Genomic DNA, 15,370 nt, shown 5'->3' on the forward strand with positions numbered 1-15,370 from the left:
GGCGAAGCCACGAACACCTTCCACATCGAAATCTCTTTTCTTGCCGTTATGAATTTTCCAATCATTACAAAGAAAAAATCTTCTACCTTCACTTCCAAGCGATTGCGAAAATGTCTGTAAGCCTCCTCACATAAAACGGTTTTGACTACCAATTAACGGTTCTTTCCAGGACAAAAGAGTTACGACAATTGGCCCGACATAAAGACATGTGGCAAACGGATGACAACATAATATCAGACCTGCAGCAGTATTGTTGAAGAGGTGTCAGGAAAGCATCCCAAGAGACTGCGACTAATAAAATGTTTTGAACTCAGTGGGCACTAATTATGGCTCTAAGAGGATTCTTGGACCACAAAAAGTATCTTGACAAGATTTTTGACAGGTTTGTAGACTGGGAAAAAAGAAAATGAGAAATTTTTACGACAACTTTGCATGAAATTAAAATTAGTCTACTGCGCGAGCTGACGAGCTTCTGGTCTGCTATCAATTAGAATAACCAATCAAACTTCAAAGCTAAAAATAACAAACAAACTTTATAAAGGACCGGTGCTAATCGAAGTAAACAACAAATCAAAATGATAGTTAATCTTAAAATATCGGTGAAAATTCCACGAGAACTTTTTCCTTATGAAATTTTGGCCCTTGTGGGACGAGAATTGTCAGTTTGTTACCTAGCTACTACTACCTTTTACGAGCATTTCTTTGTGCCCAATTTGCCATGAAATGAGTTTTCAAAGTAATTGTACGCTCCACTTAACCCTTTCCACCCCAACCTCAGTACGCATATTTTCCATAGTGTTCATGATAAGGGCACTCCTTAGGTGCTGACAAAAGAAATTTGTTCACCAATCATGCTAATATCTAGTCGGTGATCATTTCTTTTATTTTCATTACCCTCAGTATGCATATTTTCCATAGTGTTCATCATAAGGGCACTTCTTAGGTGCTGACGAAGAAATTTGTTCATCAATCATATGCTTATCTAGTTGGTGATCATTTCTTTTATTCTGATGACCTTAATGTTTGATTTGTGGTTAGCATTATAGGGAGAAATTAAATGCTTAGTCTAAAATCCCCTAAGAGGTCAGAGTTAATTCTACAACCTGATAGGGCAAAAAGTCATACTTTAAGATGTGAATTCTCTTAACTGTTTAAAATTCATGGAAGCAGATGCTTATAAAGAAAACCACCTCACTAGTAATCAGAAAATCAGAAGACAATTGCAATACATTAATCATTAAACCCAAAAGTGTTTCCATAACAGATAAGCTAAACATGAAACATGTTTAACTGAAAATGCTTCTATCATAGTACATAGCAGCATCATAGTACAAATTCCTTTTCATCATTCAAACCTTGTCATGGATATATTATCATTATCAGTATATCATCATCAAACACCTTTAGAAAATTGGATGCACTGTTCAATTATCCTCAGTGCTGTGAACTATCATCGCATATCCTTCCAGAAAAAAAAAAAGAGGGTAAGGAGCTCTGGAGTTCAATAACAATTAAAATACAGTGGAATCGCAATTTCTCAAACCTCCAGGGGAAACCCAAATTGGTTCAAGAAATTCGGAGTTTGATAAATCGGGGGTGAAATTACAAGTGAAGGAAAACCAAGGGAAACAAGGTTTGGTTCGAGATATCAGGAGGTTCGAGAAACCAAGGGTTCAAGAAATTGGGATTCTACTGTAAGTTTCTTTTAAAATGATTTTACTTGTTAATTCTAAGATAATTTTGTATCCATTTAACACGATTTTTGTGAGTGACAAAGATTTGCATGTATTTTTGTGCCTTCCATACTCTCACTGTTATATTTTGCATCGTTTAAAGATTGTGGTCCAAGCCTAAACATCAAATCTGCTCATTACATTCAGTGCATTTCTCTTATTTAACAATAAATATTTAATCATAAAAATCCCCAGAGTTGATGAAAATACTTATACAAATCAGGTGTTTACAATATATTTAATGTCTCACTTACTTACCAAAAACTCATTTACAGATTAAATCCCAACATTTGGGAAGCATCCCCTAGAAATTCACCAGTTGTAGTGACCAATACTTTCCTTCAAAAATATTTTTGCACTTATGATAATTAGGAAAGTTTCAATTCCTTTTAACTTCCTAAACATTCCTATTAAAATGTTATGTATGCAGGTTATAGAATTTTTACACAATTTTTTTTTTTTCAATTTTGGATCACAAGTAAAAATTTGGTGGTTGGGATGTGGTGTAATCCTGAATCAAACATTTCCAGGAACCAGCTTTCCAGAATTTGACTTCTCTGTATGTAAGTTGGAAGAATGTTTGTACAGTAGTTACAAAATACAATAACACTCCCTAGTATTTTAGCACTCAGACTTGACTTTTTTCCAATTAAGTTTCATGTTATTTAATTTAAAGGCGCACTTTCAATTCCAACAATTAAAGATTACTTTGTACAAAAATTCAATAAATAAAACATCTCAGGTACAGATAAAACTAGTACAATAGGTTATCAAATTATTAATTGTATTTGTTGACAAGTGCGCATATGTAAAAACAGATGAAGCCCCATTAAAATCAGAGTTAACTACTGTACTAAAGAACATTTGGGACTGACTCTTCCCCTTTTTTGGAAAAAATCCTACACCGAAGACTCCTGTGAACCAGTTGCACGTCGGGCTGTGCTCACCTCCTCTGGATCTTGTAAATTTATCACAAGATAATCTCCATCTTCAGCATTGACATTCACTGTGTAAAACTCATTTGACCTTTCACGGCCCAATAGAGGTTTTTTCTCACTAGAACTGTGTTCATTTCCTAAATAGAACACATAATGTTGCCATATGAGGATGATGTTGAATAAGAGTGTGGCAACAGCCAACGCCATCTTAGGAATGTTCCCTGTCAGCTGATCATTGCTGTGTTCAATGATGCAGTAAAGATCCATCTGCAACAGGCTAAGTACACCTCCTCCAAAATCTAGCAGCACTCCACCAATATGAAATCCCTCTGTGGATTTACGTTTGAAGTTAAGCCACACTTGAGGCGAATACTAAAATAAACATGTACACAATAAGTCACAAATTTATGTATTCCAGAAAAGTTCTTAATTGACAGCTTGGGGCATTATGGGGATTATGATGCTTTGCAGAAAGAATCTCATTCTTTGAAAGATTTATAAACACATTCTGACAGGCTTTAGAGAAAAGTCAAGTCAAATCAAGCCGCAGTAAATCAATAAATAAATAAAAATAGTGACACTGCAGAAATAAGGGGCACATTCTTATATATGCAGGAGTGAATGAGTAATAAGCCACCCTCAGTCAGCCTGCTCCACGTGTTTATTCCATGACCTCCCTCCCCTCTACGCCACGTCTGGCTCGTCTTGTTCAAACACAACATTGCGTCATTCATTATGCAAGATATTGGATATCGTCGAGCCAGACCACATGGCCTCAATTACAATAATAACGCCTACATTGTAAATATTACTTCTGAAATTTACATATCCCACCTGTTTTTGTATATATATATATATCCTACAATTTACCAAGCGGAACTAGATCTGTTATGAAAAATGCAGAACGGTTCAAGCATGGACCTGTAGATTATCTTCAACGATCTTATTAATGACAAAATTAGGAACGGTGGAATCGTTTAATAGTTGTCCACAATTTATTTGTACTCACCGTACCAAATGAAACGACCAACTTAACATATCCACAGTACTGAAGAACTAAAAACCACGAGCTAAGGATACCAAAAAGGTTGAGAACAGTTAATACCAAGAGGGCCAGTAAGCAACCAGCGCAAATGGCGATTGTGCTACGATTAATTTCCTGTGATCCCCGATCGTACATCAAGCACTGTATACCCTGAAAACTCGTACAGGCAAATGCTACGATAGAGAATACCACGTCTGTCATTTTAACCGGGTTATCTTCGTCTAAATTAGCCATGATTGTCTCCGGGTCGAAATAGACCGTCACATTGTAAATCAAGTAAGTAATGTAACTGAGAAAGAAGTAGGCCCACATGTCGAATGAAAAGCCAACCACACATTTTCGCCTCCAGTTTTCATAGATTTGTGGAAAAAACGATACAGTCCAAGACAAAAAATAACCCCAGCCAACTATATCGGCCAAGATAATAAGTGCCGCTGTGTTCATCATGCTTTGGCGAGTAGCGGCAAATAAAAGCAATTAGCAGTCGACAATTCTTCCGGATGGCTGTGACGCATCCTTTCTCTCAATCCCTTATTGATTGGTGCTTGTTTTGACCTCTGTTTTGTCTTCAGTTTGTGTGTAACACTAGTAATGTACAACGTGACTAGTGTTTCTTTAGATTGTTTCAACTGGGAGTCCACCAAAGGATGTCACGCAACGTGCGGAGCGCTGCGTTACTAACGTTGAACATTTTAAGGCGCACGCCCACTGATAGATCGAAAAAAGGACCTCACAGCTTGACAAAATCACACTCTTCGCCCTACATAAGAAAATAGAAGTGCAGTGATTTACTAATCACCTACAGAAAGTTATTTCTGTCAGTAACCAGAACAATTTTATTTTCTGACCAACTTAATACTCATCTCACCTTTTGTCGAGTTTGCTTTGCCATAAACAATTAATACTACAATATCTCAACAGTGAAAGAGCTGCAAATCAAGTGATCTTCAGGAAATAAGAATATATCTTCTTTTACCTTGAATAACATTTTCATCCTGGGAACCAAGATTAAAATTCAAAGGCTTAACCTTAAGTCACAAACTACTATAGAGGCTCTCAAGGGCATGTTTGAGCCCAAATTTTTCACAAACAGATTCCAAGAACAAGTTGAAAGGCATTATTTGTAGGGATATGATTTTACACATACTTTTCCACTGCTTTTACCTAACTTTTGCAATAACTTGCCAATAAAAAATGGAGAAAATCATTTTCAGTCTCTAAGTGAGAATATAAAACAAGTTGGGTAGTGTGTGTTTATGTTACCAATTTTAACATCTTAATGCAACTAACTGAAGGCAGTTTTGTCAATAAACCATATTTATTCAAAATTATGATGAAAAATTGGCCTTTTCCATAAGTGTGTATAATATTTCTTCAAGCGAATGCATTTTGTCCAATTACATTATGTCAAAGAATAATTCAGTCCTTTCCCTTTAAAATATCCATTGTATCCTCTAACACTGTGAAGCCTAAATGTACCATTCATCATGCCATGGGTATTTCATGTTGAGCAGCATATCTAAACAAAGTAAAATAATAAAAAAAGTTACTACAAGGGGCATTACTGGCACCTACTTTTAAGTAAAAAAACCTCTTCCAAATTTTTTTTTTTTCAAGGATCAACACGAGTTATTTGATAGTAAATAAATGTACACTGTGACTGTGAAATAAACAGGAAAATATAAACAACCTATGACTTAAATTACTGTTTAATTCTCAAAAGACTTTATAAGGGTGGAAAGAAATCATTGGCACATAAAAACTACCTGCTAAGAAAAATACATAAAATGCAAGCAGATAATTATATACAATATTATCGCACACGTATGACTTGAATCAAATATAATAATGACTGTAAGTTGCTTTACTTAATAGGAAATAGTTTACTTTTAAGTTCGACTAATGCTAACGATCTACACTGTGTAACAATTAAATCCAACATCATGTTTGTACTGGAGGTGGCGTGGCCAAGTGGTTAGGGTGCTGGACTTGTAATCCGGCGTCCCAGGTTCAAGTCCTCCACCCTGCCACTCACTGGATTTGTTCTCGGTTGCCCCTAGTTCAACTCCTCGGCTGCCCTCTGTAAATAGCTCACTGGTCTGCCTCCTGCCAGCAGGGATTTTTAGGCACTTAGTTAGCTTACATTGTGGCTGAAAAGCCCTTAAGGGGGAGCTTCAAATTATGTATTTATCATTATTAATATTATTTATTATTCATTATTATTTTATTAAATGAACTAGGACAACATATCAGAAAGGCAAATATTACTGAAGGTATGTGGTAAGGTAATGTCCATCATCAGTTTGAAACAGGAAGTATTGAGCAGTAATGTTACATTTAAACTGAAAAAGTTAAACTTGAACCACAACAGACACAATGTCTGCAACAAAAGAGAAACAAGTTGACAAACCTCCTTTCAACATGTGACATGTAAAAACCTTTTGGTATGAAAAAGAAAAATCAAAGAGACCTGAAAACTAATTATAAACCTTTTTCGATGATAAAAGTATCTGCTATTCCCCCTTCTCCTGTATAGTTAATAGGAGCCCCACTAATTTCAAATTAAGCACAAAATGAAAATTGTAACAAACCTTCCTGTTACAAAGTGGAAGAGTTGCCTCTCTATGTCTCCCAGCAGTGAACTGGCACCAATCCTAAAGAGATCTGGTCTTGTCCAATCATCTCCAAGTTCTTCCTTCATCAGAGAGAGCCATGTTAGAGCATCTTTAGCACTGCGGATTCCACCAGCTGGCTTAAAGCCTACCTTGTGACCTGTTTTCTATTTAAAAAAAAAAATTAGGAGAAAAAAAACACTGCTATACCCATATACCAAATGATGTCTCATTAAGTATATCAATGTTACACCCTCACTGGAGATCTTGAGAAGTTCTTGCAGCAATATTAACATTGTTCACTTTCATTTCAAAAGTACTGGTTTCTATTATAGCGATCTGGAATGATGGCAATTATATCAACCTTTTCTCCTTCCAATATTGATTCTTGTAAAATGCAGTCCTCACCATTTAAATATATAATCTAGCAAATAGTTAAGGATTAAAAATATATATATATATATATATCATTGGGGAATGGGGGAAGGTAACTTTACAATTAAGTTCCTAGGTCAGAGTAGAATGTTTCAATCTATAGGTTATTAACCAGACCTGGGAAGTTAAGTGGCTAAGTCATTAATCCACCTTGTAATCTTGCAACATTTTGAAGGCCTAAATAGAGATTCTGTGAATTATGTATGCCTATTAGCCCATGACTTTCACTGCTAATTCCTTTTTTTTTCTTTTAAAGTACATGTACATGACTGGTAACTCTATTCCTCCTTGATGGAATGCTTATCAATCACAAGTTACCCTCAGCATTTATCAGGTTTGTCTGACAGTTTCCCAGAAACCATAGATAATGCACCTCTGAGTAGAAAAAGACACTGAGAAATAAGTATTCAGCCCAAAAACAGGTCCTAATGATTGCATCAGAGTTTAAACCAGACTTTTGATCAAGAGTCTGGCAAGCTAGTCAGAGGACACTGTATCTTTCACAGCTTGTGTTGAGAGACACAGAATCAAATATTAACACTTTGCGCCTTTTACTATCTAGTGTCAAACATGATTGGGCAAACTATGACACATTGTAAATAAACAAAAATAAAAAGTACCTGGTAGTAATCCCTGACTGCCCGCACCATAACCAGTGCAACAGAAAATGTAGCATTTACTGACTCTTTACCAGTTGATGTTTTAATGAAGTCAGAACCAGCCATCATGCTAACCAGACTAGCTTTATAAACATTTGTCAGAGAGCCAAGTTCACCTAAGAAAAAGAGATATATCTTTACTGAATGCTTACCATAGGAATGCAGTGTAGATTTATATATATCATTATTGCTTTTACTGCCCATTTTAACATTAAAAATTATGATCAAATGTTCATAACACTCAAATAAGACAATAACAAAAGTTGCATTACATGCTCTCTATATACTCATTTGTTAAATTTCCTTCCTAATAGGTAATCTAGCATAACTATTAACAAGTAAGATGTAAAAGAGAGGATAAAAGTGGAAAATAAAAACCTATAATAGCTTAAGACAGGTCACCATAGGCCCCTTTAAAATAGTGTATCTTAATGAATCTCTTAAACATTATATCAAAATCAAATCTCTTTCCTAATATAGTCCAGTAAACCATTCCATATCTTTTGAGCAGCTGGAGTGAATGATCTGTCCCCAAGAGTGCATTTGAACTTAGTGGTAGGGCTTGCAAAATAACGTCCACATTACTCCCCAGGAACATTTATAAGATTAGTTCAATATGCAGGCCCCAGATTGTGAATAGCCTTGAAAGAGATCACAGCAATTTTAAAGCAAATTCGGAACTTCACCGGTAATCAGTGCAGTGCACGTAGCACTGGGGTAATATGACAGTACAGTATCTGGGTGTATGGGTGATAAGTCGCACAGCAGAATTGTTAAGACATTGCAATTTGGAAAGATGCACAGCTAGTACTCCATAGAGAAGACCAATATGTACAGCAAGAAATGCATGCCATGATCACCCCTTGTACAAGCAGTTTGGTGGAGGCAGGCATCAAGAACTTCCTTATTTGTCTGATATTATGTAGGTGATAGTAGACTGATTAACAAGTCTTAATTGTTAATCTGTTCTGTCATCTTAAGGTTAAAGTCAAACCACTAACCAAGGTTGCAGACGGCAGAACTTACAATTGGCGCTGATGCTTGACTGATCTCTAGGTATGCAATATTCACTTAATCAAGTAGTTGCTTAGTACCAATTAGAATGACCTCAGTTTTGTCTTGTCTGCCGCCATCCATGCCCTAATGTCTTCAAACAACTTACTAGTGTAGATTGTAAGCAGTAGGGGGCCAAGGCATGAACCTTGAGGAATACCATGGGGTAGGAAAAGACTTCCTAGAGCAGCAGCCTTCAACACAGACGCCCTGAGATCTTCTGTCAAGGTATGATTTAAACCAGCTAGGTGCAGTCCCAAATATTCCAAAGCTAGATTCTAATTGCTTGAGCAACACCTAGTGATTGACAGTGTCAAAGACCACAATTAGGTCAAGAAGTATCAGCAGTGTGACCCTCTGTTAAATAACCATGCTTAAACAGAATGTCATTGTGCACCTAATAAGCACAGCAGTCTCTGTGCTGTGACTGGTGCAGTAGGCAGATTGTAATGGATAAAGCTGGAACATCATCATACGCTCATTAACCTGATGCAAAAAACTGCACACTCAACAAGTTTTGATACAAACTGGAGGTTACTCACAGGTTGTAGGTTTGAGAACAAGATATCATTTCCACATTTTTTAAGATGTGGAACAATAAGAGCTTCTTTCCATAGAGGGGGAAAATGACCTGATCCCAAAGAAGAATTTAGTAAACATGTTATTACTGGAAGAGGTTCCTCTCAGCAGGCTACCACCATAGATGTTGGCATAGAGTCAAGGGTACACGTCTTTTTAGCTGACTTCTAGACAAGGCTGTAGAAATCTTCACAAGAGAGCTGACAAAACTCATAAATGCACTAATACTCCATTACTACAGGTCTGGATCATCTTTAACTTTGTCCTCTTCTTTCATAGCAGCTCTAACAATTCCAAGTTCATTTCGGACATTATTGATCTTGCAACAAAAGAATCCACCTATGTCATCAGCTAGAGCATGATTATCACAAAAGTCAGGAAAACAGAGACTATCCTTTGGCGTGAGGAGTGCTTTCATTCCACTGCACAGCTTCCCAAGATCACAGCTATTGTCATCTACAAAGTCCATATAAAAAGTTGTCCATGCTTTATGTATAATAAGGGAGACATAAAATCTCTTTTTCTTGAAATTTAGGAAGTCCACTGTTAACTTGGTCCTTCACCAGATCTTTTCTGCTTTATGTCTTTGTCTTTTTGCCAACATGATCTCGTCAGTGCACCAGGGAAGTTACAGCCTGGTTGTTAACCTCTTAGTCTTGATAGGTGCATGATGGTTAATCAGAAGGAATAGTGTTATTCCCTAGTATTCAACCAGCTTTTCCAGGTCATCAGCGGTATGCCTTTAACTGTAATCATTAGTGCAGGACTCAGAAGAGGCTAGATTGTCGTGAAGATCAGCCATGTTAACTTACAGATTTAAGCTTTCTAAACATGGCCATTTTGACTTTGGAGACAGGCCTTTTAATCCTAAGATAATGATTTCAGTTAACTTAGTATATCTATATTTTTATTTGAAATTATCTTTCATTAATTTAATGTAAATAAATATATATAATTTACGATTTTTATAGAAAGAATTGTATAATTTTAGTTATTAATTACTGTTGTGATGCGCTTTTGAATATTTTATAGAAAAGGTGCAATACAAATAATAAATGTTATTGTTATTGTTATAAGATCAAAAATAATGGAGGCATAATCAGAAAAGTAATGGTCCACCCTGGGTAATTTTTCAATGATAGTGCTTGTCTTATGAGTAATGATGATAATAACCTTTAGATTATTCAAAGCGGAAGGAGACACTATCCATTCTGAGTACTCAAATGACTCTAGCTGTACACAGTTGGATAAGGTGACCTTCAAAGAATCCTTTGAAAGGAGCGCAGTTCCACCAACCCCATAGCTCTCCCAAGGCTGAGCCAAAAACCAGTAGCCACAAGGACATAGCCGAGCTCATATAGCATCATCGTTCAGTTTTAACCTAGTCTCTTTGACTTCAACAAGATCGAATGCTTGTCCACAGATGTAATCCATGAAATTCCGTTTTGTTTCTGATAGATTGAGTGCTTATCAAGCATAAGGGCAGAGAATGGTTAATATCATTTAAAGAAGGCTCACAGCATAAGTTGATAAGGTTACCCAAATTATGCGATTGGGTTAAGAGCATCCTTTGTGATCTGTAACATTTTCTAACAATGGGATTGATTTGTCTGATTGTAGAGCTAGCATAATTTCTCTCTCTTGCTAAAGGTTCACAGCATATCTTGACAAGGTTAACTAGCAAAATTACATCCACAGTGTAGAAACAGGGGTTGAGGTTTATAGAACCCCAATGCAAAGAACCCAATGCTTGTCTTATGTGTAATGACAATGATAACCTTTAGATTATTCGAAGCAGAAGGAGACACTATCCATTCTGAGTACTCAAATGACTCTAGCTGTCCACAGTTGGATGAGGTGACCTTCAAAGAATCCTTATAAAGGAGTGCAGTTCAACCACCCCAGTAACCCTCCCAAGGTTTATCCGAAAGCCAGTGGCCACAAGGACATAGCTGAGTTTATATAGAATCATTGTTCGGTTTTAACCTAGTCTCTTTGATTGCAACAAGATCAAATGCTTGACCACAGACGTAATCCATGAAATTCCATGTTTTGTTTCTGATAGACTGAGTGCTCATCAAACATAAGGGCAGAGAATGATTAAAATCTTTTAAGAAGGCTCACAGCATATCATGGTAAGGTTGCCCAAATTATGCGATTGGGTTAACCCTTTCACTGGAAAACGCATGAATTCATACACACTGACCCTATCCATATTAAAAATCCTGGGGGACCCCCCACATAGTATTGTTTTGAGCTCGTAAAGATTATTATGGTTTATCAAGTCACATTTCTTCATTCGTAGCCGTATTTCTCGCTGTTTTCAGCCAAATTTGATCAGTTTTTTGCGAAAAAATTTGCACACGCAATACTATCCTTTTAAAAATGGCGTCTGCATGGATTCCAGTCGAGAAGGCATGGCAAATTGCATCAGAGGATGATCCTAATGAGGTTTTTGCCTCAGAGGATGATCCTAATGAGGTTTTATCCAGTGAGCAGGAGATTTCAGACCACCATGTAAGCAAATCAAGCAGAGAAAAAATTGTGGAATAGGATTTCATACTGCTTTTTTCCTGTGCAAACACTCCTGAAGGTTGCTAAGGAAGTTTAATTTTTTATAAGAACAGAACCATTTTTACCATATTGTCTATTTATGGATCTTTGTGTCCTTTATATATGGTTACTTTTTTGGTGATTTCAAGTGAAGCTAGCTAGTTGTTGCTCAAGTATAGTTCTGCAATATCACATGCCTTCTAATTTGCTAAGCTGAACCTTGACGAACAGTAAACGGCATAACTTTGGTTGCAATGAAGATAATTGGACAGAATAAAGAGTGTTTGGTTCCTGAAATAATATACTTTTGCATAATACAACAGTTATGCTCACAACTATGTTAATGCCTTGTCTTAGTAGACAAGGAAAAACAACAAACACTTCAAACATTTTGTAATGCTTGGGTTTTCTTGCCCCAATTTATGTGCACAAGGACCCATATGTAACAAAATAGTCTTAATAAAAGTAATTGTAAATATTTTGCTGATTAAAATGATATATAGTTTATTGGGGTTGAACTTAAAATATGATGAGCTGTGGCCTGATTTGTCAGCTTATATCTTAGAAAAACATTGAGTCCCCAGGAACCTGCCAGCGAAAGGGTTAAGAGCATCCTTTGTGGTCTGTAATATGTTCTTCTGATGGGATTGATTTTTCAGATTGTAGAGCTAGCATAATTTACCTCTCTTGCAAAAGGCTCACAGAATATCTTGATGAGATTAGCAAAATTACAAGCACAGTGTAGAAACAGGGGCTGAGGTTTATAGGTCCCCAAAGAGCCAAATGGCCTGCATTCTGGGAGCTCTCATGGGCATGAAGCAACTAGGAGTGTTGCTACCTGTTACAATCTTTCCTGTGCCCTCAGGTAGGGGGAGAGAGCAAAAGAGCAGGCTATTAAAATAACAAACAGTAGTTATGGTTACCAGAAAAACATTTTGTAGCTGTTTTTAGCAAAGATTGCTGGAAAAAAGGAAAAATACGCATATGACAATCTCGAAAGGTAATCTGGGTATCTGGTTATCAAAGAATTTTTAATAAGTCAATTAAATAATCAAACCTGTGATACTTCATATTCTAGAAATCCTATAGTCAAAGGGACATGACCTATAAATGACCCACAATTCCTTTCAGCATTGTCGCATGCACTTAATGCTTTTTTTCAACAACCCTTCCAGAAACAGCAAATATGATCAAAGTTATTGACAACACACATGGATACTACGTAACCATGATGTTGCATCTACTTAGGAGTGTATGGTTTCTCCTTCAAGACGGGTAAAAAACAGCAGTATCCTTTCCCCAAAATATAATTTCTTTAAGTTAGAATACCTGTGGCAATAATTGTCTTAAGATGAGCTTCTCCACAAGCTTTGCGCATTGCCTGTACTTCATTGTAAAGCGCTTCCCAGTTACCCTCTAGAACAAATGCTCTGCTGATCACAATGTCAATCTCTGTGGCACCTGTAGCTACTGCAGTTTCTATCTCTTCTAGTCTTTGCTTGAGGGGAGTCTGACCTGAAAAAAAAAAAAAAAAACATTTTAGTCATCATTAAATAAAAACAAAACCTTGACGACAAGATTAAGCATAATTCTGAAATACTCACCTTAGGAAAACAATGATGCATATTTTAAATCTAAAAAGGCCCTAACTATGGTAACCTTAGACTTAAGGGGGTAAGTTTCTGTGGTGCTGCATCAGTGGGAGTAACAAGGTAATTTTGGTTTTATCAACTGAGTTGAAAGCGTAAAGCTGACATTTCAAGCATTAGCCCTTCATCATTTGCTCTGACGAGGTGGGAGTAACGGGGCAATTTTGGTTTTATTAACTGAGTTGAAAATGTGAAGTTAACATTTCAAGCATTAGCCCTTCATCATTTGCTCTGACGAGGTGGGAGTAACAGGGCAATTTTGGTCTTATTAACTGAGTTGATAATGTAAAGCTGACATTTCAAGCAGTAGCCCTTTGTCACTCACTCTGACAAGGGGTTATCGATTGACATGTCAGCTTTGAAACTCTTTACTGTGGCCAATTTACAATAACAACTCGGATGATAACACCAAAATAACCTTGGACAACCCAATTCACCCCCTAAGCCTCACTTTCATGGGACACACCAGTGAATTGTAATAAAAAAAGTATTTCCAATTCACCAAAATCAAAACAATTTACCAAAGTGAAAACAACAAGAAAGTGGAAGAGATCCAAAAAAAGGTTTAGTGCAAATGAGACTTGCAAGTGAATTTTTGGTCAGTGACTGCATTGTTAAATAATTATTAAATTATTAGAGATTCATCTCACCTGGAATCGCATAATTGAATGAAATCTGACATTCTGCTTGGTTAACAAAGCGAGGTATTTAGCGTGGAATTGCAAGTTGAAAATGAGGCTGAGTGATATTGTTTCACATCTACATATATGTTGTAGTTCACTTTTATCCTTGATTCAAATTTTATTTACCTTTGTTTCAAACTCATTATCCTACATTAACACGACCGAGAACAAAGGAAAATAAAATTTGAACCAAGTATAAAATTGAACCACTACATATACATAACAATTACAAGTAACACTGTTTGCTTTTTTTTTTCTTATTCCTTTATGCGATTCAAGAATCTACTACTTGACTCATGAATTCCACATTAAATTGCACCTATATCACAAGAATCATGAAGTGAATTGTGCAATATCAGTTTTCACGTGCAATTTTATGTGAAATTCCTTCGTCAAGTGATGAATTTTCCTACAGAATTCCATGCCTCATTAAACACTCTTCCTAAAGCACGCCACTTTGGCTTGTTGCACAAAATGCAGGGGAGGGAGGGTGTGCAAGTAAATACAGCAGTTGTAAAATGCTGACTTTTTCCTTACAACTCCAAATATCACTATTGATTTCTCCCAAATTCATGAGATAAAAAAGAGAAGAAAACAACAGCTACAAAAAACAGTTGGGGATATTATTCATATATATATATATATATATTCGAGGTAATACAAGAAAGTTTTGATAATAAACACTAAATATGGGAAGTTCCAATGTTAAAAAAGGACTTCACCCAAAATCAAGGTCCCACATGATAATTCCTCAATAACTTTATTCATAACTTTATTCCTCAATAACTTTATTCATCAATATTTTGTTTGTTTGTTTGTTTCTGGAGGGGGTTGTACCTGGATAAAAAGTACATTTTTTAGAGGGATTTCCCATAACTTTATAAATTCCTGGTCTAGGTTAAGGTGTAAAACCACAGTACTTCATTTCAAGAAGCAGTCCCAACAATTTAACTTCGTTCTTCACCTGCTGGGAATCCTGCAGCAACTGAAGCGATTGGAATCTTGGAGTTAAGATTTTCTAGAGTCTTCACGGCGTCTGGAACTCGAGAAGGGTACACACAGATAGCACCTGTAGTTATACCCTTGCCTTCCATACCCATGTTTTCCAGTAAGTCTTTTCTAACTGGATTTTGCGCTTTGAAGCATAGTCGAGATACATTCGTCGCCGTGTCATCACCAGACAGAGTGGTAAGGTCGATACAAGTCACTGCCCTCAAAAGCCACGCCGCTTGCCATTGCTTCTTTACCGACCGGCGAGTCTTGAGTGTATCTGCCCGTCTTTTAACAGCCGGGAGGTTAACTCTTGTCCTACTCACCCATTCTAAATCGAGCGGAATGCCTGGATTACGCACTAAATGTGAAGACATTTCAGCCAACGTGAAGGAAGAGAAAATGAATGAGAGGAAGCTGGGTAGGAGGACTCTTAAAGAC

At 36.6% G+C, this 15,370-nt stretch overlaps 2 protein-coding genes and 1 long non-coding RNA gene across 3 annotated transcripts; 1 reads left to right on the forward strand and 2 right to left on the reverse strand.

The window, feature by feature from the left end:
- Nucleotides 1-514: 514 nt before the first annotated feature.
- LOC111337547 (cystinosin homolog) lies at nucleotides 515-4,863 on the reverse strand. Its single transcript, XM_022943884.2, has 2 exons — nucleotides 3,681-4,863; nucleotides 515-3,043 (listed from the first exon to the last, which is right to left on the reverse strand). The coding sequence occupies exons 1-2, from the start codon at nucleotides 4,161-4,163 to the stop codon at nucleotides 2,633-2,635; spliced, it is 894 nt and encodes a 297-aa protein (XP_022799619.1). The 5' UTR covers nucleotides 4,164-4,863; the 3' UTR covers nucleotides 515-2,632.
- A 152-nt stretch (nucleotides 4,864-5,015) lies between these two features.
- LOC111337546 (deoxyribose-phosphate aldolase) lies at nucleotides 5,016-15,337 on the reverse strand. The gene is made up of 5 exons (XM_022943883.2): nucleotides 14,904-15,337; nucleotides 12,937-13,122; nucleotides 7,384-7,538; nucleotides 6,308-6,495; nucleotides 5,016-5,235 (listed from the first exon to the last, which is right to left on the reverse strand). The coding sequence occupies exons 1-5, from the start codon at nucleotides 15,304-15,306 to the stop codon at nucleotides 5,202-5,204; spliced, it is 966 nt and encodes a 321-aa protein (XP_022799618.2). The 5' UTR covers nucleotides 15,307-15,337; the 3' UTR covers nucleotides 5,016-5,201.
- On the forward strand, nucleotides 8,402-9,974 carry LOC148741580 (uncharacterized). Its single transcript, XR_015994497.1, has 3 exons — nucleotides 8,402-8,478; nucleotides 8,588-8,703; nucleotides 9,334-9,974. It is a non-coding gene; the product is annotated as an uncharacterized LOC148741580 (long non-coding RNA).
- Nucleotides 15,338-15,370: the final 33 nt, after the last annotated feature.

The sequence above is a fragment of the Stylophora pistillata genome, chromosome 1, assembly GCF_964205215.1.
Source record: "Stylophora pistillata chromosome 1, jaStyPist1.2, whole genome shotgun sequence".
In the NCBI taxonomy this organism is placed as follows: domain Eukaryota; kingdom Metazoa; phylum Cnidaria; class Anthozoa; order Scleractinia; family Pocilloporidae; genus Stylophora; species Stylophora pistillata.

Coding starts and splice junctions, on each gene's coding strand:
- LOC111337547 (XM_022943884.2), bottom strand. CDS start 4,163: ATGATGAACACAGCGGCACTTATTATCTTGGCCGATATAGTTGGCTGG. Junction 3,044..3,680: donor TGGTCGTTTCATTTGGTACG/GTGAGTACAAAT, acceptor TGTTTATTTTAG/TATTCGCCTCAAGTGTGGCT.
- LOC111337546 (XM_022943883.2), bottom strand. CDS start 15,306: ATGTCTTCACATTTAGTGCGTAATCCAGGCATTCCGCTCGATTTAGAA. Junction 7,539..12,936: donor TAAGACAATTATTGCCACAG/GTATTCTAACTT, acceptor TCTTTTTCTTAG/GTGAACTTGGCTCTCTGACA. Junction 5,236..6,307: donor TTCCACTTTGTAACAGGAAG/GTTTGTTACAAT, acceptor TACTTTGTTTAG/ATATGCTGCTCAACATGAAA.